Source organism: Sesamum indicum, linkage group LG1 (assembly GCF_000512975.1).
Source record: "Sesamum indicum cultivar Zhongzhi No. 13 linkage group LG1, S_indicum_v1.0, whole genome shotgun sequence".
In the NCBI taxonomy this organism is placed as follows: domain Eukaryota; kingdom Viridiplantae; phylum Streptophyta; class Magnoliopsida; order Lamiales; family Pedaliaceae; genus Sesamum; species Sesamum indicum.
The window spans coordinates 10,458,718-10,482,997 of record NC_026145.1 but is presented as its reverse complement, the minus strand read 5'-3'; the positions used below and the strand labels follow the sequence as shown (position 1 = coordinate 10,482,997).

General features: G+C 35.1%; 4 protein-coding genes across 5 annotated transcripts; 3 read left to right on the top strand and 1 right to left on the bottom strand.

The window, feature by feature from the left end:
- LOC105161489 (proline-rich receptor-like protein kinase PERK9) lies at positions 400-5,591 on the top strand. 2 transcript variants are annotated; one of them, XM_011079194.2, is made up of 8 exons: positions 400-2,626; positions 2,736-3,128; positions 3,201-3,287; positions 4,137-4,207; positions 4,279-4,355; positions 4,485-4,632; positions 4,875-5,036; positions 5,136-5,591. In XM_011079194.2, exons 1-8 carry the CDS (start codon positions 1,528-1,530, stop codon positions 5,343-5,345), a joined length of 2,247 nt encoding a protein of 748 aa, XP_011077496.1. In that variant the 5' UTR covers positions 400-1,527; the 3' UTR covers positions 5,346-5,591. The 2 variants fall into 2 exon arrangements, with proteins under 2 accessions (XP_011077496.1, XP_011077492.1); XM_011079190.2 differs by having other exon boundaries at positions 401-2,626; positions 2,718-3,128.
- Positions 6,401-7,033, top strand: LOC105161478. The gene has a single exon (XM_011079179.2). It carries the CDS (start codon positions 6,422-6,424, stop codon positions 6,896-6,898), a length of 477 nt encoding a protein of 158 aa, XP_011077481.1. The 5' UTR covers positions 6,401-6,421; the 3' UTR covers positions 6,899-7,033.
- On the top strand, positions 8,605-9,498 carry LOC105161469 (probable calcium-binding protein CML15). The gene has a single exon (XM_011079171.2). The coding sequence runs from the start codon at positions 8,864-8,866 to the stop codon at positions 9,287-9,289; it is 426 nt and encodes a 141-aa protein (XP_011077473.1). The 5' UTR covers positions 8,605-8,863; the 3' UTR covers positions 9,290-9,498.
- LOC105161461 (phosphate transporter PHO1 homolog 1) lies at positions 10,067-15,139 on the bottom strand. Its single transcript, XM_011079159.2, has 13 exons — positions 14,501-15,139; positions 14,122-14,413; positions 13,415-13,823; positions 13,268-13,316; positions 13,118-13,189; positions 12,718-12,847; positions 11,899-12,019; positions 11,550-11,799; positions 11,315-11,464; positions 11,062-11,214; positions 10,698-10,976; positions 10,462-10,598; positions 10,067-10,372 (listed from the first exon to the last, which is right to left on the bottom strand). Exons 1-13 carry the CDS (start codon positions 14,720-14,722, stop codon positions 10,279-10,281), a joined length of 2,358 nt encoding a protein of 785 aa, XP_011077461.1. The 5' UTR covers positions 14,723-15,139; the 3' UTR covers positions 10,067-10,278.

Below are 24,280 nucleotides of genomic sequence, written 5' to 3'. Positions count from 1 at the left end.
TAAAAAAAAGGGTTCACCCAAATCAATTTTGTGTTTAGAGTTAGAAAAAAAAAAAAATACTTTGGAGCAATAAATCAAGTAAAAAATTATGAAATATGTTGTAATAATATGACATAAATCACAGAAATCAAAGCGAAACTTTTCTTTAGAAACACCCAAAAATCAATTAAAAAAATATAACGGACCCCTCAATCAAAGTCAAAATAAAAAAAAATAAAAGGAAAAAATAGAATTTATAAACAGAACATGCCTCGAAAATAAAAGTTTGATAATTGGGGGCTGACCCTCTTCTCTTCCCCGTATATGCATTAGCCGCAACGTTGCGTAATCTCTTTTCTCATACTTGGATAAATATAAATATAAACACAAATACTTTGATCTCGACGTTGGACTGGAGCAGTAATCCCCATCGCTCATCAGAACATAATCATAATTGACTATGACCGTATTATTTTCCAAATCTCAAACATATACTCCTTCGAAATTTACAAAGATATTCACATTCAAACAGTGGGACAATAAGGAGCTTATATTCCAGTATTTGTCTGGAAGAGTCCCTGTCAGCAATTGCCATTTTCATTTCTGCAATTTTTGACGACAGACCCCATTTTCCGTGTTTTTTGTTTTGTGGGTTCAAAGTTCCAAGAACTGGAAGAAGCTTCCAATTTTTGTGAGTTCATCAGAATCTGGTTGCTTTCTGTACTCTCCAAATTTGCTGATGATGGCTGTGCTGAGAATTTTGAGAGGGGGATAAGGAAAGGTGATGAATCCTGTGGGATTGTAAGAACATCTGTTGTCTGTTCTATGGCCCTTTTGTGACGGGTTCTTTTTTGCATGTTGCTTTTGGATATTGTAAAGAGCACTCAAGAAAAGTGATTGTGCGTGTGAAAAGGGTTATTGTGATTTTGTGTATCTGAAATCGAAGTGTGAGATTTGGGCCTTTTGTTTTCTTTACTTTTCTCTTTTTTTTTAAGTTTGAGTTCCTGTTTATGGTGTTAACGCTGGGATTTTTTTTAGTAAAATCTTCAGTGATTTTAGGATTGTGGGTTTTGCTGTAAGAGAAATTATATGATCCGGGTTGACTGGGTCTTTCTTCTTCTGATTTCAGTTGATGTGGGTGATTGAGATCTTTTGTTTGCTGAAAGATAGGTGAGATTTGAGCAATTAGGATAGTATTGAACTGGAGTTGATTACTGGGGTCTGTCCAAGATTTGATTTTCGGGCATTACCGCGTTGGTTTTAGGTGAATTTCATCAAAGATTGAATCTTTGTGCAATTTGGGATGTACTTAGTTGATTTTTGGAAAGTATGAAAGTGATTTAAAGCATTGATGAACTGTTTGAGACGAATCTTGGTCTGGGAAGAAGTTTTGATGTTCTCAGTACTGTGATTGTTGAAGAAGTAAACGGTATCTCGGTGCATTGTGAGTTTGGGGTGGATTTCTTGTATACGCACATGGAAGTTTAATTAGATGTGCTGGTGTTTTGGTAGAAATGGTAAAAGTGGATTGATTTAGCGGCTTGTGTGATGTCATCTACATCTCCATCCCCAAATTCTCCGGTTGCTGCTTCCCCACCATCTTCCTCCAACTCTCCACCAACCCAGTCTTCTTCTCCGCCTCCTAATCTATCAAATTCTTCCCCACCTGACCCTCCTAGTGCACCCCCACCAGACCCTCCCAGCACGCCACCACCAGACCCTCCTAATGCACCACCACCTCAGCTGAATTCTCCTCCACCGCAACCTCCTAGTGCACCTCCACCTCAGCTTAATTCTCCTCCGCCCACCGTCACACCACCACAACAATCCCCTCCCTCCACCAGTGCACCACCACCTCCTTCTATGGATTCTCCGCCACCTTCATCCTCGCCACCTCCTCCAGTCAATGTACCACCGCCATCTGTAAGTCCGCCTCCTCAACCATCTAGTCCACCTCCAACATCATCTCCGCCTCCACCTGATCCACCAGCTACCTCAACCCCACCCCCTCCACCATCTGATCCTCCTAGTTCACCTCCTTCACCTTCAACTAGTCCACCTCCACCCCCACCACCTATAGCCCCCAGAAGTCCACCTCCACCTCCGTCGTTGCCGCCAAGTAGTGCCCCACCTCCGCCAACTAGGGGACCACCAGAGAATTCACCTCCACCGCCACAGCCTCCAGCTAATTCACCACCACCACCGTCACCTAGGCCGCCTGAAAGTTCCCCTCCACCACCACTTGTGCCACCCCCTAACCCTGCCACACCTCCTGCCCCTCATTCTCCGCCATCATCTCCACCATCTTCAAATACTCCTCCAAGATCACCACCGCCACCTGCAATACGAATTTCACCACCTCCTCCCTCCATCATCTCTCCACCACCACATTCTCCTCCTTCACCATCCCTAGCTCCACCAGGTAATAAAAGCACCAATACATCTAGTGGAGTACCAGAAAGTTCACAATCCACAAATGGTGGAGGTATTGGTACTGGAGGCATAGTGGCAATCGTTGTGATAGTTGGTTTCCTATTGCTCGGTATATTTGGAATTGCAGCTTGCTGTGTGTGGAAGCGAAAGAAAAAGGCTTCTGGACATAGTGGTGGTATTTTGCCAACCTCTATTGGTTCTTCTCCACAATCAGGTAAATATCTCAGCACTTGAATATTAATTTATCTGCAAAGACATATATCTTTCTCCTTATGGAGGCAATTTAAGAAGTAATTTCTAATCAGATTCTGGCTTACTAAAAGTGCACATATCAAGACCCAATGATGGGAATGGCTCTGGCAATGGTATTACCTATTCACCCCGTGACCCTGGTGGCTTGGGCAACTCAAGGTCGTGGTTCCCCTATGATGAACTAGTTGATGCCACCAATGGATTTTCATCCCAAAATCTCTTAGGTGCCGGCGGGTTTGGTTCTGTGTACAAAGGACGTCTTGCAGATGGTAGAGAAGTAGCGGTTAAGCAGTTAAAGATTGGTGGAGGGCAGGGAGATCGAGAATTCAGATCTGAAGTCGAGATAATAAGTCGTGTACATCATCGCCATTTGGTTTCACTTGTAGGTTATTGCATTTCTGAGGACAAAAGGCTGCTTGTATATGATTATCTCCCCAATAATACCCTCTACTTCCATCTTCATGGTAAATATTAGTGCTTAAAATGGAACAATGGGTTTTTTCTGAGGAGATGGTTATTGAGATTACTCCTTTCAGGTGAAGGGAGGCCTGTTATGGATTGGGCTACACGTGTAAGGATCGCTGTTGGTGCAGCTAGAGGAATAGCTTACCTGCACGAAGACTGTAAGATGTTTAAAATTTTCTTCCTTTTACATCTTTAGATTTATTGATATATGCCTCCATACTATCTATCATTCAACAGAATGTCCTCTATTTATCTCTGCTCCTTTCTCAATCATGATAGATCCTGCATCTGATTTATTTGAATGCCTTCTATTGTGATTAAAACTATATTGCGAATGCACATACATGATTTTGAATCGGAATTAAGAATAATGTTAGGAGAATGGCTGACGTGAAACAAAACCTTTAGTGAGACATGCCATACTAATCACATATTTTATATATTGATCATGAATAGGTTATCTAAATACTCATTAGTTTCTCTATCCGAGGGAAATGAAAACTAGGGAAACCTCAATATAGGAGATACTCACATTTTTTCACTCATAGCATAGATGGAAAACTAGGTAAGTGACAACAAGACTCAAGGAACTGCAACTTAAAGTTAAAAGGGATTCTGTGTATATTATGATCATTAATATTGCAGTTTCTGAAATTCAGACTGTTGAATGACGATAGTAGTAGCTTCCTCGTGTACCCCTAGGAATACGAAATTATTTGGAGAAAAATGCATATATATATATATTGGGTTTAAAAGATTGTTTTGTTTCTATTTTCTCTTTTTCTAAGAGTTGTTGAACGGAACTTGGGATGATTTAAGGAACGAATAATACAAGAGATAAAATGTAATTTAATAGCTGCAAAATCAAAGAAATAATTATGCCTTTGTACACTCTAATGCTGCAATTTATTGGTTTTGTAATTCTTTCATGGTTGGCTACTCTTTGTTATCTGTTATGTTTTATTGATGAAAAATATGTTAATTCTCTAACTTAGTTAATCTTTCAGGCCATCCTCGTATTATCCACCGAGATATCAAATCATCAAACATACTTCTAGACAGCAACTTTGAAGCTAGGGTATGACGAATTTCAGGCTAACACTATTCTTATTTGCCTTTAAGAACAACTCTGTAAAAACTGTTTTTCAGGTTTCCGATTTTGGACTTGCTAAATTAGCTATGGATGCAAATACACATATCACCACACGCGTAATGGGGACCTTTGGGTAAGTGGTCATTGAGAACTGGGCTTCAGGTTTAATAAAAGCTAATGGGAGCATGAGCATGAACATATTGTTTTCCATTGTTTATGTGCTTATTCTAATACCTAATATATATGACCGGTTTGGGTTCAGATACATGGCTCCTGAGTATGCATCCAGTGGCAAGTTGACTGAAAAGTCCGACGTGTACTCATTCGGAGTTGTGCTTTTGGAGTTGGTAACTGGACGCAAGCCTGTAGATACATCTCAGCCGCTAGGGGATGAGAGCCTAGTTGAGTGGGTAAGTTCTTTGAGCAAAAATCCTGTTTCTGATCCCATATTACCTGGATTCACTTGTCAACATTTAATTAAGAGAACTCTCAGAGGTAGGTAATTCGAGTCTTGATTAACATTAGCCTCAATCTCAAATCAAGTTAACTCCGGACCCTGACTACAGCTGTAGAATTGGTAGGATGAAACAGAACATGTTCACGATGGAAATCACCATCCAAGATCTTTGTCATCTTTTTATGTCACTTTCAGGCCCGACCTTTATTAAGCCATGCCCTTGAGACGGAGGACTTCAGTGGATTAGCAGATCCAAGGCTTGAAGGAAATTATGTTGGAGGTGAGATGTTCCGACTAATTGAAGCCGCAGCAGCTTGCGTACGCCATTCATCCATGAAGAGACCCACGATGGGACAGGTAAGAATTGTTGCAGGCAGCTAGAACTGAGATTCTGTGTATTTTATTTGGCTGTAATTAATGTTTTTTCTTAATAATAAGTTTATTGATCTTTTCCAGGTTGTGAGGGCTTTTGACAGTATGGCTGCCTCAGATTTGACAAACGGAATGAAAGTCGGGGAAAGTGAAATATTTAACTCTGCACAACAATCTGCAGAAATCAGATTATTCCGGAGGATGGCATTTGGTAGTCAGGATTACAGTACTGATTTTTTCAGTCAAAATAGCTGGAGCAGCAATGGCAACCCGGAACACAGTCGGAGAGATTAATTCATTGATCTCCAAACGGTTTCTTTAACCAAGCTGAATATATTGATGTAAATGAAATGGCAACTCAAGCTGGGAGGTATTGCTACACCTAACCTAGACTGAGTTAAGTTTTCTTGAGATGGTCGTTTACAGCTTATATATTATGTGCTTTCTATTTGTAGGGCAATTTTTTCCTGTAAATAGAGGCAAATTTTTGTTCTGATTAGTATATATTTCTAATAAAGCTTGTTCAGTTTTGCTCTTCAAGTGGCTCGTCATCATCTGATGGGAAATCCTCTCTGTCTTGGATTGATCTCGATATTTCATTGTTACTCATGTAATTATATGGCATCATTGTTTTATTTGTTTCGCTTATATTAACTCATTGAAAACGAAATAGACATGATGATACCGCTTAGAACACAGGATAACACCCATTTTTTTACGTTTTGCTTTTATTATCTGAATCTTGTGCCCGATTATGATCATTATATCGGTGTGGCAAGAAGAGAGATGTCTGTCATGGAATGAGAACATATATCACACTTATGATTCCTATTAATAATGGAATTAGATTTATTTCTATTAAATATATATATGACAAATAATCATGAAACAAAAGAGTGCAGCTGAAAAATGTCATCTGCTCTTCAATAGAAAAGTAAAAAAGTTGTACTTTTACCTCTTAAAGAATATCTAAATTTGAAAGACAAGTTTGTGAGACTTTTTCAGGGGGCCTGTATTCTGAGAATCTATATGAAAATGTGGAATGCAAGTCATCAGGGTGTGACAGCTTGTGTTTTGCTTAGAAAACAATATTGCATTAGCCTGTTACAGCTTTATTACAAGGCCAAAAATCCCATTCTTGATACAATGCAAGAATGTGAAGTCATTGACTATGACTTGTAACTAATTGTTTTTTAGCTTCTCAGCATGCCATTCTCATTGCTTCACACATCATAATACCCTTCCAAGATTACACGAAACTTATTCCTGTCAAGATATGACTTCCATTGATCCCCTCCTCCTTCTTCTCCTCCCCCCCATCCCACCCCCTACCCCATCCCACCCCACAGGTCATAATCCAGCAAATCAACATGGAAGACAGAAACATGCTTGCTGCAGATTGCATTGTCATATGCTGTTGCTGCGAATGCATGATCCTCCAAATCCTCATCCTCATATTGCTGAAACTTCCACATAAACTGCTGAGAAAGACAAAAGAATATGTGAAAAAACTCAGAGCCCGGAAGAGAAGAACCACGATTATGAAGATAGAACTGACCAGATACGAAGAAGACAGCTTCAGAAACCTCAGTAACTCCTTCAGATTCAACATGCAGGATTCTTGCTTAGTTGAATCCCTCGAGTTTGGTTGTTGCATGAATGAAATCGAGAGCGTGTTGGAGGACTTCTCGAGTAGGGGTGAGTTTGCTTTCGGAAGTTTTTGGGGCGGAGAGGTTTCATCAGAAAGGAGTTTCTGTTCATGTCTTAAGGAAGAGGAGCTTGATTACAATAACGTTCCATATCCTTTGATGGAATTATTTGGCGACGCCAACTTCTTTTATCACTAGTTTCTTCCTTGTAATCTTTTCAATCTTCTGCCATTTCATAAGAATGCAGCAATAGAGAATTCAATGCAGGCTCACGCCTTTCCTTGCAGATTTAGCATTGATACCTCAGCCTAGATAAAGCACCATTTACATGGACTATGGAGTACAACATTAGTACATTACTGGCAAAACATGAATTGGACTTAATTTCTAATTAGTCCAGTCTAAATTGGACATGATAACTATCTACATCCAAGGTTGTCTTCTGGTTAAGTTATTTATTTAAACAATGTTGCCCAGACACCAGTTAGGCATTAGCTTCTTGGCTTGAGCGGTCTTAATTTCAGTATGGGATTGCCGAATGAGTCTTGCGGTGAAGTTGACTGACTGTTACTTTGAAAATATTGAAAATACGCACTACTTAGTTTATTTTTGAAAATAAGTATTCTTTTTTTTTTTTTATAACTTTTGCTTTTAAACAATTCAAATTAAGTTGATTTAAGTCAAAAATTATAAACAATTCCTTACTAACTTATGCAATTTATGGGCGAAGTTATAAGTTTGAAGTTATTTTCCAAACACTTATTAAACTTCAACTTTCTAAATTTTTTAATTTTTTAATTTTTTATTTCAACTACTCTCAGTTATTACTGTTGCTTAATTTATAATTTTTTTTACGACTTATTTTCATTACAGAAATTAAAGCTATTGCAAACTTTCTTTACGATGATTCAATATTATGAAAAATAAGGTGGTGAAATTATCTCTTGAAATTAGTGTATCAAGAAATCCAGTTGCATTCCAGTGATTAGGGTTTGATTGGTTGGAGTTGGGGGTGAGGAAGAAACTCAGCAGTTGCTTAAAAGCTAAAAGTACTACTACCCCTACATTGTATTCTTTCTTGCTACCCCCCCCCCCCCCAAAAAAAAAAAAAAAAACAAAAAAGATTCCAAGTTGAGAAAGCCAAGATCGCCAGTTGTTTGTCTCTGAAATTGTTTATGTGCTTTTTTTTTTAATTATTTTTTGTTTTCAATGATTAATTTGAATATTTTATTTGTGAAATAATGGACTGGGAATGCAGCTTCCTTCATCTGCCAGGCGGTGCTCAAATTATTGAACACAATAAAATACTACTCATTAATCATTTTTTAGGCAAGTTACAATCAATTTTATTACATTTCATATAATTACAAATATATTTTCATTTTTTGGTAAATCACCGGTATTCCATTAATGATTGATGAAGTTACATAGTTCTTGGACGGATGCTTAAAATCGTCCATTTTGATATTATTGTAATGTTGCAAGTTTTTTTAATATTAAAAAATTTAAAAACTTGTAAAATAGTGGGACGATCTGAAAAGAAAAATTTGAAAAATTATAAAAAATCTGTCCACTTTCCATAAAAAAAGTTTTAAAAAAATTCTAAGAGATAAGTAAAACTATACATTTTTGTTCACGAGATCATTTTGATCAATGTATCATAATAAGTGAATGATAATCTAAAGAAGGCTAACAGATTGGATTAATTGTTGGACGATCATTAACATTAAAAATGATTAGATAATTTTTCAAATCATGAGAAGGTAATTGTAATTATGCTAAATTTTATAAGAGCTGACTGTAATTTACCCTCATTTATTCATTTTTATGTGAATTAGGAATAAACTGCAGCATAATGAAATTTAATTTGTATCTTTAGTTATTTTATAATATAATAAATTAGATTTATGTATTCTATTTGAAATAAAAACCGAAGCTTTCCCATAGAGACACGCGGTCTGAAGTTTGGATCATTCATTCATTCATTGTATGTCATTGTGAAGACTAACGACAGCCCCACAACATTAAACGGACCAAAATACCAATTTACAACACAACCTAAGGAAAAAAAAAAAGAAATTATTGTCTCTCTCGATCTTCTCATCTCCTCCTCCCACCACCACCACCGCCACCGTCATCGCCACCACCCCCACCCCCACGTTGATGGCTACGTTCCGTGACACCGATCAGCTCAAACAGTTAAAAGACATCTTTGACCGGTTCGACATGGACCGAGACGGCAGCCTCACCCAGCTCGAGCTGGCCGCCCTCCTCCGCTCCCTCGGCCTACGTCCCACCGGCGATCAAGTCCACATCTTGTTGGCCAAAATGGACGCCAACGGCAATGGCTTCATCGAGTTCGAGGAATTGGTGGAGGCCATATTGCCCGATATAACCGAGCAAGTGTTGATCAACCAAGAACAGCTAATGGGGCAAATGGCTAAGATGGGACAACCGCTGACGTACCACGAGTTGACGGAGATGATGCAAGAGGCCGACACGAATGGGGACGGTGTTATTAGCTTTAATGAGTTCGCAACCGTTTTGGCGAGGTCTGCGGTTGATTACCTTGGGCTGCCTGTGTCGTAGTTGAGGTTGGTTTAGATTAATGTACGTTGTTGTTCGTGGTGGTTCATGATCAGTTAATCTTGTAAATGCCGTTCTTGATGATGATGATGATGATAACTGAGGTTTTTCTTGGTTGTACCAATGTAAGATTGATGATGAGTTTGTGTGTGTGTGTGTGTGCGTGTTTTTTTTCCTATCAAGAAATAAAATAGGCTTTTTTGGGATGTGCATGGAGAATTTGTCAGAGTATAATTAGTAACTAGTGAAATTTTTTCCGGTTGAAGTTATTTCTGGCATTGTTGAGTATGTACTGTTTATGATAAAATCATACTTTTTGTCGATGAAATCTTTTCTCAAATATATAAATAATCTAGATTTTATAGACATAGCATTTATATTAAATGTAGTACGAGATGTACTGGAATTTACACTAAGTAGTTCATGGTTTAAATATTGCATCAAACTAGAACTTAACTTATTATTAGATTGAGGGTCTGCTCCAATATTACATCCAAATCCAACAATTATTTCTCAAAAATTGATATTTGTCGAGCATTTTGCACTTACTAAGTGCAAAAATCTCACCTAAAAGAAAATATACACATTTACATGCCGGCTCGTTAAACTTCTTTATTTTTTTTTTTTTGTCCTCATATCGTGCCAAATAATATAAAATGCCCCCCCTCCTCCTCCCCTAAAAAAGAAACAAAAATTGTTGTTAGTGAATTGTTAACATTGATAGAGTGGTTGGAATTAGCATGAATTCAACTCATTGGATATCTGAAAATAGAATAAGAATGTTGAGAAGTACGCACACTGAATATGTGTGCAAATCCTTTGTATATATATACTTATCAATTATTTCTAATACTCTAATACCAAGAATGAAATGAACAAAAAAGGAGAAGAAGCAAGCTGATATCTTGAGCATCAACTTGTAGATTAATGGTAATAGTGCGAACATGAGAAATAAATAAATTGCATGGCCTTCCTTCAGCAAATTGGCCTCATCACTCTTGCTCATCATCCACTTCATGGAAAGGAAGTGGTACTGTTTTCACAGCTCTGTATTTGCCTGCGTTGTTTAGATGCTCATTCTCCAACCTGTTCACCATTTCCAATATTATTCTCATTTCTATCTGAAAATATACAGATGTTAACTTCATCGACATTGTCGAATTCTTGAAGTTTACCTGTAAAAATTCCAATGCCCTCTTCTCACAACTTCAAGTGCTGCTAGAAACAGCATTGTTACTCTGTAATCTACTTTTTCAAAATTATAGTGAAAAACAGTTTGTAGCCAGGCGAGCCGGAGAAGAAGGTTTAGTCCCTGCATCAAGTAATATACTTTCTTCAGTTCAGCACTGTGTTAGAATGAAACCAGATTTTGATCTTGAAAGGGATATAAAGAGAGAGGACTTCCACAGACCATGGAGAAAAAATATATGGATTTTCGTCGAAGCATTAGTTCGTCTCGTAGCCATGGATTCTTGGAGTTCAACTGGAGCAAACCCCAATCCTTTACAAAGTCCCAGTAGAGTTGGTACAGAGTTGCACCACTCGACACTACTACAACTAGACAAAGCCATCCTGTGCTCTTTTCCTTCTCGTACGCCACTTTGGCCCCTGCAGCCAGCATTGCAGACACGTATTTTCCAAGGTTTACTAGGTGGCTTTTATGGCCTTCATCAAACCATCGTCGAGCACACTGAAAATTAGAATCACAAATTTCTCAGTAAAAGTTTGGTAAATTCTTGCGTCTTCAATAGTTTGAATAAGGATTGTAGCTAGACCTGCATTGCTCTCCAGTAATATGGTAGGAAGGAAACTGCATAAGCAAGGTCCCTGTAGTAAGTTGTTCTCATGCAGTATCGATAATCCTGAGTTTTGTAGCTTCCAGTTGCATAGTAGCACGCCATATACTCTAGGTCCCTGAGCATGGGCACCTGATTGACAGTACACAAATTAAAGCCAATTAGTTGTCTATGAGAAGTTTATGTAGCAGATATAAGTAACTCTAGTGCTTGAAATTTCACCGTATCTTACCTGGCTACAAAGTTGATCAGCCATGAAAAAATCGAGCATTACAACCTTATACAGGGGAGATAGTATGATGTTTCTTATTATGGAGAGGAAACGGTAGCGACTTGACTTGTAGATGATATTGAAGGGGCACACCAGCACTAAAAAGAAGCCCTGAAAAAGAATTTGTTCTTTTACTTAGTAATGTATAAGTAACTTGTAATGTACAGAGAAAATTTGTACAAGATCAACAAATTACCAGGAAAAGAAGGCCAGGGATGGCTTGAACATGAGCATAAGAGTAGCCTTTTGCAACGAGCGAGAGATGAACAAACAAGATCCCAATTACAGCGGCCATCGATGTTGTACAAATAAAAAATACATCGCTGCATTTTAATTCTTTTGTCAACGACAGTTCAAAGATGAAGCTGTAATTGATTCTCGTCTTTCTCCACATAACTATGTTGCATCCATAGAGGAAGAAATGCAGGAATAACAGGCTAAACATGCTGCAAAATTAGAGTTGAAACATTGGTTATTGGCTTTATAGATTGATATCAACGTATATTAAACATGACATTTCATTTTTTAAAATTTCAAGTACTTGCCTAAGGACCGGATAGACTGTTTCCATGTACATTGCGTCTGATCTAGGTCCGTACATTCCTGTAATATGTGCCATGATGACATATCCAACGAGAAGTGCAAGGAAACAACCAGTGAATAGACCTGGTTAATAAGCAGAATAAGCCAAGTGTCAGTTGAATTGTTCACAACATTAACCCGTATATCAAAATAAGGTTCAAGCTACTCAGGGAGAAATTTGTGTTTATGTTATAAAGTTACTCCCAAGAACAGTTATCAATTGTTTTGTTGCATCAGATAATACAAACACTTAAAACTCAATGTTCATAACTGAATGCACTAACTAAAACTTCTTATAACACTCATTATGTTACTAGCTATGGATCGATGGAACTCTCTGTGTTGTGAAATCAAATGAGGAACAGGAACTGGACATGTTTCCGTTTTCCGTCGATAAAGCATTAGGACATTATTTTAGATGGACAGAGAACAGTCACCTAGGTAGCACACTTTTGAGATTAATTTGGAGCTGCCTTTTTTGGTTCCTTAAAGTTTCAGTCAATCAAGTTATCATGGCTTTCTTTAATTCTTTTCTTTATAGTCCACTTCCAAATAATTGACCCCTTTTCTTTATGATTTAGTAGCTGATTAAAGGTCATCAGTTTGTCGTATAGGGTCCAATCTCTACGTTTCACTCTTTGATTTCGCATTTTATCTGGAAAGGAAAATGGTTGATTAGAGATCTCCACCTGAACTAGTTACACATAAAAGGAAACTAATATTGAATGTTATCTTGGCATTCTTCATTCTTTTTCAGCTTTCGGTTATTGCATGAAACTTACCAATTGAAAATGTCACACAATGTGATTCTTTTCTCTGAGTTGGTTTTAGGTATTTCATGGCCTTTCTTCGATCATCTCCACCAAAATGCTTGACAAAAAGTTCCTCAACCTCGTCGGCCAGCTTCAGAGCCTGTCACAGTACTCAAACTCAGACAGATTTTTCAGGTAGTGTGGGACAAGAATATCTGAGACACCATGAATGGAAATCTAGGCAATAGCATAAATTCAGTAAATGCCGTCTACGGCTGATCACCACTTAAAACTGTCCAAGAATAATCTGGTGATGGGATGCATCCGGAACCCCACATCCAATCATCCTCCAATCAGAAATTTTACATCTGTGGAGTTCTTGGTTTTTCTTTTTTCACCGGATAAGACTTTGTGGCTGAGTAGTTTTTACCTTATCTGAGCTGTTGAAGTAGGAGCTTTCAACCACTTTTAAGTAAATGGGAAGAACTTGTTTATTTGTCACCTGAAAACACATAAAAGTTCGTTGGCCATGATTAAAGTAAAGGGAAATAATGCATGTCCACTCATCGTGTATGCTTACTTTGTCGAACTTCTTCAAAATCTTTACAAAAGCAAGCATGTTCAAATTCCTGAAAGAATTTAAAGGAGATAGTTAACAATTTTTTTCTCTAACATCACAAGAAAAATTAAATAACAGCAAGCTAAATATAACAGATGATCATCCTACCTATAAGTTTTGAGGTATCCTAATCCTTTATAGAGCTCAATAAATGCTCCCCTGATCATTTTTTCTGCATGAAGCAACTTTTTTTTACTGACATGCAAGCAACTTCCCTCTGTACCACATTTCTTGGAGGACTGATTTACTAAATCATCCCAAAGCAAATAAGAGATAGCTGAGAATGTGCTAGTTGGATTCGTTAGAGGAATATGGATTCTTAAGCTTTTCCCTCGAAAGTTTATAACACGGCCCGAGAGAGACCTCAGTTTCCCTTCTTCTTTCTTCATTGTAATGGATTTTCCTAGTTCATCAGATCCTAGAGAGTCTGAGAATTCGACTTGGTGATTGTCCAAATCGTCTGTTGAGTTCTCCAACCCCTGCTCCTCGTCTGCACTCTCTTTAATGGACTCTTCGTCTATACAAGTAATAGACATATCATAAGTAGGTATAAATGAAACTCATCAGGACCAATAAAAACGTCAGCGAGAAAAGGTAGAAAAATTCATCACTTCTTTGTATAGTCTAGATTTTAGAATTACATAATAAATGACAGATTGATGCCCATTTTGGTAGTAGATAATTGATCATTTTCTAGTGAATATCCATATATATATAATTGGAAAACAGAACAAAACGTTACCAAAATCGTTTGTAATGCTTAAATGACTATTTGTCACCTTGCATGGGGAAACAGAGGAAATTTGTCTGATTACCGCATAATATGGTGCCTGATATCGAATCATCCTCCTGAGAAGAAGGGCCTTTAGCTTGCTTCTGCTTTACTGCGGTTTTGAGCTCCATGAGTATCTCCATTTGATTCTTCAACAAGTCGCCCCTCTCAAGAAACTCTTTCTCTTTCATTCTGAAGAATTGATTCACTTTGTTGAGTTGAAGATCCAAACGTGCGAAAAATTCAATAGCCGCATCAGTATCAGCAAATTGCTCCAGCAGTTCCGTCTCGTACAAGTCCCCCTTACTAGCTGAGACTGCCAGCTTCCGATGAACCTGAATCACAAACAAGGAAAGAAGTTCGTTCAATGCAGTCAAATTGAACTAAGAAAAAGGAAAGTGTAATGCAGAGGCAGGAGTTACTCGAATGACTCTATTCTCTCCTTGCTTATGTTGAAGAAAAGTGTATTTTCTCAAAGATTGAAAAAATGTGTTGGGAAAAGAACTCTTCTGTTGCTCGTTGCTCGTGTTGTGGTTGCTGAGGAGATGGATTTTCTTGAGGTCCTTCTTGAGTTGCTTGTAGTCGACAAACGCCTCTTTCCATTCAGGCACTAACTGACCCTCAAATTGCTTAGAGAATTTCATCTTGGCTATTGTACTTGCTCAGCAATATCCAAGAAAAATGGTCTAAAAAACTGTCTTAGCTTGAGACAGAAGGAGTATCTGAATAGAGTACTATGATCACATATTTATGGAGATGAAAGGAATTTTTCGTTTGATGATGCGTGTCATAATGCACGACAGAACATTCTGTTATTGCATCTTTATCCTATGCTCATTCCACTAGGAAAAAATATGCAGGTTTGGTTCGTCGGAGAATTACCAAACTGCAGCCAAATCTTGCAATTTCTATCAGCCAACCTTCTGCATGAGAGCCTTGCTAAGGTAGGAATTTAAAGTGGATGAAAAAGGGACCAAACATATTTCAAGTATTGTGGGATACCTGTACAAATTGACTATGACAACCTTCTCAATATTCATTAAGGTTGCAAGAAATGAAGGGCAAGATAGAGATTTACCCACTGCTTCAAGAGCTGCTGCTCATTTATAATGAAAGCTTATTGGCTAAATCATTAGCAATCACACAAAGGCTGTCTCTAATTAGACCAGCCTGAAATCCACTAGATTGAAGATAACATAAAGGCTTTGCAATAACTTTCACTGGGAGAAAGATTTGCCTTTTGAAATAAAAAAGAAGGGCTGAAATCTAAGTGCATTTTGAGTCCAAATAACAACAATTTCGACACCTTTAGTGCACGTAAAGAACATCGATCTTTACGACTCATCAATATTTTTGTCTAGCGATGAAAAGAAAGGTGAATGAACCGTGTGCAGAATCGATCATAATCTCTCAATAAATCTGATCCATCAATGTCAATCAAGAGCAAATATATCTCAAGTTACAAATGACAGCTTCCCTTTTATTCTTTTGTTTATGCCAAATTAAACCGAAAAATTGTTCAGAAGAGTGCTACTACTACTGCAAGTAATAGTTTGTACTGATTAAGGTTCTATGTCCTATGTTGTATGTTGTATTCTTCCTAGTAATAATAGTCCTATTCCCCCAACCAACTTGTCCTCATGATACCTTCCATCATAACACAAAGAAATCGAAATCACTAGTGTTTTCTGTCTGGCCCCCTCAACACCCATTCCCTCTCTCTGTTGAGTAGGATATCAACACCTAATGATGTTACATATGTGGAGAACCGAAAACGCTCATATTTACTTTTCATCCCTCTTTTTTATCGCACGTCTGACTAGGCACGCGCATATATATAATGGTCTGAAATGATCCTTTATATGTGGGGACTGAGACGTTCAAATTGAGACAAAGGTTTGCAATTTCAAATGTTAAATGAGGCTGTTGTATGAATGCAACTGATGACTTCTTCATAGGCAGATTCTATGGTCGTGCAGGCAATTAATGCATGTGGGGACTTAGATTCTTGGCTAATTCTACTAATCTATTTTTCGCATGAGATCACTTACTAATCGACCTTGAATTTAACAGTTTCAATCTTGTATTTCATGTTACACTTCACTTCATATATTCAAATACTTCACGGGAAATACATCTTAAATACATAAATCACGAGGATTGAAACTCTATCTAAAACAGATCCAAACCAAAACAACTATTTAAAATTTCTTATAGAGTTCACTTGCAATACACCTAAGATCGTCTCAAATGGATTCATCAATTTTCTTAAGTAGAATAACATAGTTTTAGTCCTACGTTAATATGATCTCGTTTTAATAGCATAAACCCACGATCTAATATAAATTTTTTGATTTATGTAGTTTACGATTCGATCGTTGTCCTTTGCACAAGATTTTATCTATTTTGACTTCACATAAATTTATTCTGAAAAGTTGTTTTGCGAGGAAGGAAAAATTTTGAAATTTATAAGATGCCCAAGCTTAATTAAGATATTTACATACATCATTATGACATCGCATTAATAGCAAAAACCCGCGATGTAACATAAATTATTGGAGTTTTGTAAAGGAAAGGTGTTTGAATTTGGTAAAACATGATTACACGAGTAAAGGGAATGAATGAGAAAGAAAGAGGACACGAAATGTAAGGCTTTAATGGTCAATGGCAGCAGCTATGACAAAGTTAAGAAAATGATGGTATGAGTAGGATGTCATTTTTTTGTGGGTGCGCCCTCGTAAGCTTACCCCACTTATTTAATAATAATTTTTTTTTTAAAAAAAAAGAAAAACCCTAAGTTTTAACCTCCTCTGAATTATCTTTTTGCCCTCTTGAATTTTCTCTTTACTATGCTGGAAAATTGTATCTTCTGAACAAAGGAAATAAATATTTTAATTATTTATAATTAGTAATAATAAATTTATAAGTTAATTTATTTTAAGAAAACAAAAGAGTAATAATCTGATCATGCGTACGTAAATATTGGGAGTGTTGGACCCGTCCCCTCCAGGAATTCCACCGTGGTTTTATTTGTGTTATCTATTTCTTTGTTAATTGTTAGTGTAATATTGCATTAATATTGATATATTAATTAATTAAATTTTACATCTTTTAACACGTGTACTCGCATTCTTGTTTTTTGAAAAATTACAGTAAAAATTAGAATAAAGACAAAAATAAAATGTTCCTTACCCATTTAAATTTAGTAAATTATTCATCTTTCTTTAATTAGGAGAAGGAAAATAATAAATAAATAAAAAAAGATATTTACTAGCTACTCCATGCACAATGCATTAGTTTAATTAGGCTGAGGCTGAGGCTGATCCATTAATTCCCACTCAAAATTCTCGTCCCATCGTGTCAGCTAATATATATATATATATATATATATATGTACACCAGATTAAGATTAATTAATATTAAAAATAATGTGTGTGTATATATATATATATATATATATTAGCTTGGAATGTACAATAATTGCAAGCATATGATTCTGGATTGAGATTCCAAGCAAAATGCCCTTATAATATTATTGGTAAATGTTGATATCAATTAAGAATATCCCATTCCTAATTGCAGAAAAATCTCATAAGCCGAATTAAATTAGTACGTAGGCTTGGAATAATGATTCATTCAGGACATATACTGCTCACGAGTGCCATATTCTTTTCTTGAGTCATATTAGGATGGCAAATATATAGTGGCCACCATGAAATGCCTATCTTTACGTAAATACAGTTAAATATTAAAAGTTGATTAAATACATTCATAATTCCAGAACAATTACATTTGAGGATGTTGTGCCGAAACTCGGGTTAATTTAGAGATTTGCTAACCACCAAACCATAATATGTCTTGAATCTCTTAGCTGAGAATTCTAGAAATAAACCACGACCAGTCCACGTAGGAAATTAAGGCCCCCATTATAGTTTTCCAATTCAATGCTTAACTTAGATAAGTCATAAGAATAAGATAAGTAAAGATCATCAAGATGCTAAGGTTACGAAATTTGTACTTGCTACATGGGGGCGATTATTTATTTCTCTCAGTTATAAGATTTCAGGTGAATCACAATTCACATACACCAAAATAATTAAATTATCACTATAAATTCATACATATTAGGGTTTAGGATATACTGGGACTGAGTCGTATAGAACTAGATCAGTGATATGGATCCAAAACTTGTTTTGAAATTGGAATCATACTGTGGAGAGGTTCTAATACGATCTTCCTAAAATATATATACCCCATGTTAGAGGGGGAATTGTAAAATCTCAATTTTATCATCGAAATAATACTTCATTAATTAGTAAAAATGTATGATTTTTAATTTGTGATCACATTTATATATACCAACACATCAAAATACGAAGGTGAACAGGATGGAATTTCCCTCCTTTTTTGTACGTAGCGCATAATATGAACATGGCTGGTCTGGATTTGATTCTGGCAGAAATCTCAAGAACCACATAAGATTTAAGAAGGGGTCGAATCAGAAAACAATGGGAATATTAGGTACTTACATGTATGAGGTTGATGAAAAACCTTACATAATTTGATCGATCCAGGATATAGTTATGCTGTTTTCGAGCAAGCGACAAAATGAATTCTTTGACATTACGTTTCACTACGTACGTGTCAAGCATGAATTTGTATGTGTGTAGATCATATTGATGTGATACTTAGCATCAGGCTTAGGTGTCCTATATATTCTATTAATATTTATGAAAGAATCTAATATTCTAATATAAATTATAATATATATATATATATATATATATATTACTAATTTTTAATTTAATACTGATTGGAATCAAGATCAATTCCCTTCTTTTGCATGACAATATGACACCTCTCCTGAAAATTAATTTTTTAAGCCCTCAAAATGCACGAGATGTTGAAAATTAGAGACATACGCGTCATGCTAATTATCAACTAAAATCCTTCAATATTTAAATCAGGAGCTGTAATGGGAGTTGAGTAGACAGAGGGTAAAGAGGTAGAGCCTATTGAAATGAATGCATACCGAAATGGACGAATGGCTAAGGAAGGTGTGATGAGCAGCAGCATCTCTTGTACTAAAAATATCCGATCTCAATGGTCGTAGAATTGAGGAGTGACGAGGTTGGTGGGGTTGCTGGAGGGGAGTGGGACTTCCATATGTATGGAATAGAATACAATTTGATGCAATGAGTAGAACGAATTAATACCATTTGTCTACCCACATTCTTAAACTACACCACTTCGTACTAAGTATTAAGCCTTTACATGTCATTCAGGATTGAGTTGATCAGAATTGGTTGGATTTTATTCTGCAAGTATGACTATTTGTCATGATCAGACACGGGTAGAACACAAACAGCTTGGATAATCTTTCCCCCCAAAGCACTTCAACTTCAAGATGTGTATCAAATGAGTGCAGTATTCTCCCTGCCTTTCTTCTTGGAAACTGTGTTAGCAACATAAAGAATTGGTTCCTCACAAGGAAAGAAAAGTTGTGAGTTTGAGTACTGTGAATAAAGGTATATTAGTCTACTTTTATAAATAGTTGTTTCTTATTTCTTTGTTTTTTTTTTAATTTTTGTTGGCTTAAAATATTGATGTGTTGAATCAATTGTGAGTTTAAATGTATCAATTAATATAAGGAATTGAACTTTATAAAAAATAAATAAAAACATAAAGAAATGGTTCACGAGCTATATACATTAATTAATAATTTCACTTTTCTCATATGCTATTAGGGTTTTTAATGATTGAAATTTAAGAACTATATATTTAAGGGAAAAATGCAAGCAATTCCTTACAATATTACAAATGATATAATAATCTCTTCGTACATTACTTAAATAGGACAAAAGCCAATATAGTATTTGGATTCGTTTTCTGATTGTTTTGTTGTGTTTTGTGGAGATAGAGAGAAAAAAATAAAAATAAATAAGCATGTGTTAGAGGTAGTATGTATGTTTGGATTTGTTTTTTAAGATAATTTAAAATAACTATTGTATGTTTAATGTTATGTTTTGGGAAACAGTGTCTCTTTTATATATATTTATGTATATATATGTGTATATATATGTGTATATATATGTATGTATCCATACTAAAACAGTTAAAAACATACAAATAAGATGTTTCTGTATGATAACAAAGCTTAGATATGGTTCTAACTCATTAAATTCACATGGGATTGAACTTAAGTGGTGAACAGATGATCCGGATCGCTTGTCTCCGAGAATTGTAGACACAGTTGGTTACGTTGCTTCCGACATTGGGACGACATGAACAATTCCTACATATATTGGATCAACCTCTTTAGACCTCATTATATTTCCAATTACCCTAATAATTAATATTTCTTTGAGTTGAGGTGAGGAACTCTCCGCACCAATTAACCCACGTTGCCCCTCCTAATTCCACACAAATCAGGCTGCTAAGTGCTAATCAAAAGCGCATTACAGGAACAACGTATGTGCGTACGTACTTATCCATGCACACAAGAAGCGCACTTGACAGATTTGAGTTTTTATCCGCCACCGCCACTACACCATATTGCGCGCTAATTGTTTCTTAAACGTAACTGCTACTGCTGAAGCAATGACTCCTACTACTGCCCTTTGTTTCATTTCAAAGCCAGAGAGAGCCTAACCTCATTTATCATATTGAATGAATTAAAAATAAAGTCAACTTTTAAGGTTTTCTTTTTCATACGTGTGTTTTGTGTCTGATATGCGGACCACACACATTTTTTAAAATGACTAAATAACTTCAGGATTTGTATTGTTTTTCTTTAAGGCGATTGGATCTGAACTCGATCCAAACATGATCAAATAATATACTTGATTTTGATGACCTTATGATCGAAGCTAAATCAACGCTTGGTTCATAAACTAGTTGTACAATCGATCATTTCCTATAAATATCATATGCTAGAAAATATTATTTTATCGCTTTAAATTCTGCACAAACACCTTTGTCTTATATTAATCTTACTGACTTAAATATTGAAGTAGATATAAACTTAACCTCAAACTCATATTTCAGATCACTATATGCAAATTTATACATGCACCTCTGTTGTGTTTTATTTTTCAGAAACATTTGGTCTGGATCTGGTCAAAACACTGACAATCACATAGTATATGAACTCTCGGCAGTGTATACTGTACAGTCAGTTCATGATAATTATCAAATTATAAATATAATAACTTTTATGACATAATTAATTAAATGTAATAGAATCTGATTTGAATTTCCAAAAAATAAAAACAAAATCCAACTTTCGGAGGTTTATCGTGACCACCCACAAATATCAGTAATCAAATCTATAAATATTGGGCTTGAGCAGATTTATGCCATACCACTTAATTGCTTTGCTGGGCTTTAAGTCAGAGAAGTTTACACAAACCAATGAGTTCGACCCATAAAAAATTAGACAAGGCACAACCAGTCGCCTGAATATGAATATAGAAACGATGATTACATAATTATATTAATATTTTAATAATGAATTCACATACTTGTAAGATAAATATCCATGTATAAATAAAATGGAACTCAAATTCTTGATATTAAAGTTGTTCATAATACCTCAATATTTAATGTATCATCTGATGAGTACGATAATGATTCTAACATTCTGAAACGCCGACCGTCTGGGCACAAATTGGAATCGTGTCTTGAGGACAACTTACCAATTAATCGACGGCGTTTTGTGTTTAAAAACTAACTATATGTGGGCTATTAAAATATTTCTACGACAATAGTCTTGAATGCATGTCTAATTTCACCATATGTAATGGAAAAGAAATTAGACAGATTCCAATCTGATATTATAATGCCAATTTCGCTGTCAAGACATAATTAAAGTTGGTGTCACATACCGTACATTGTAAGTTCTTGAAAAAAGTATTATGGGGTTCAATGTGCACAGGACCACACGCTTTGGACTCATTCACACTGTGTAATTAACAACACCACCAAATTAAAGTTATTGCATAAAACACCAAAAATGTTGGGGCCATTACATTACCCGTTCAAGACGGCTAGACTTCTCCTTGACAGACACCCTCGTTTCTAACGTTTCAAAAGTGAGACTTGTTCTTGTTGCTTAGATTAGATTAGTGGTGTTCAAAAAACGGTGATAATTGGTTGGATCAAATTTTTGGTTCGGATCGAAAATCGAATCAAAAAATTCGATTCGGTGTTAGGTTTTCTTTTTTTTTAAAAAAAATGGTTATTTAATTCGATTTTTAGTAATCAACATTCGGTGATCGAATCGAATCGAAAAATTGAATTTTTTAATATTATATTAAATAAAATATATTATTATTTTGTTTGATTCATTAAATGTGTGCTTGACCTTGCAAAAACAAGTGAAATTGTTTGTAGGCTTGTAACTTCTTGTAAAAAATAAGGGGGGAAAATTACAGTAGATAAAGTAAATATATATTTCTATCTAGGTCAAGCCTTCTTTTAAGGGTAAGTTTTGGTAAAAGGGTTTCAATATTCATGAAAGCTTTGAGTTCTTGTGCTGGGGAAGCTGAGTACTCTAGATGTGGAGGAGCTTGTATTAAAGTGATTTTACACGTCAAAATTATTTATATGTACATTATTTTAAAAAATAGTTTTTTGGTTTTTTAATCGAAAAAACCAAACTTTTTCGATTTTAATCGAACCAACCGATTTTCAGTTCTTAAAACTGTCGAATCGAATTTTCGATTAACTAAAAAATTCGATTTGGTGAACCAAAATGCATAGACATAGATTAGATCCAGTAAAAAAATTGGATGTTTTTATTTACAACGAATCCTATGATAAATGTTAATAGACATATCACTTCAAATTAAATACGTATTTTTTGGTGAGGCGCTATTTGGCTGGTAAAGTTAAAATTTTATAATCAAAAGATTATAGGTTCGAGTTATGTATTTAATGTGAATATATATCTATTTTTATAATATTTTCTTTATTTTTGTTTGGTTTGAACATTTTTATTGATTTGAGTTATTAATGTATTCAATCAATTTTAAATATCAAATATATAATGAATCATGGATTATAAAAGAAAATAAATAAATAGACATTTATTTATGAAAAAATCTGCACAAAACTGAATTGAGTAATGAATAATTTAGGCGAGTGGTCAATCAACATAGGATTTGAAATGTGGTGAAGTTGGACCACGCGCTGGTAGATTAAGACATTATTTTGTCGAATTAGTGATTTCGCTGTATACAACGACATACAATTTCAATTATTTATACAAATAGTAGCTCGCACGTGATTCTATTTTTTATATATATAGTGGTTTTAAATAAAATTTTCATATTACTATCCATAATACCATGATATCCAACTCATTTTTTTTTTTAAAAAAAATGTTGCTAGATAATTAATTAAAATACTGTACTTATTCATAAAAATAGGCAAAAGAAGTAGCCCAGTGGTTGAGGCTAAAATTAAGGTATCATGAATAAGTTCGAGGTCATGAGTTTAAGTCTCATCAAACGTGTGGATATTTATCTCACTTTATGTGAGTGCTTTTAATTTGTTTACCGTCATTATTAATTATTAATTAAATAAAAAATTCCTATAATTTGTTGTATATTTTTAATATATTAATGTATTGGTTGAATTGATGTAATATTAAAAAAAAAATAGTAAGAATGAGAATGAGATATATGGCATGTCTGGGAGCACTTTGGCAAAATGATTTTCAACTTTTGGTTCTAAAAAAATATTTTTGAAGTGTTTGAGATGCTACAACTTGCTAAAAAAACGCTTTTAAGCCCCAGGGTAATTCCACCTGCTTTGATTTTTTTTTGAAAAGTAAATTCAAATCTCACTATAATAATTATAATTCAATTTTGTTATTTTTAATTTATTTTTAAAAATTGTATATTTAAAGTTGATATTGAAATTTTCAAGCAATTTAATAATTTAACAATAATCAAATTTACACTTTCAGATAGAATTTTTATATTTTATTCGCTATATTATCTAATTATATTATTCCTAAATCATAAAAAAAATATAAATTAAATAGCAATGATTAATTAATAAAATATTTTTCGAATCATGCAAGTTTAATTATTGTGTGCGAATCAACAATTACATTGCTTAATTGGGAACATTATTAAATTAAAAATTCAGTTTTCTATTAATATTTTTAAAAAAAATTAAATATCAAATATAGT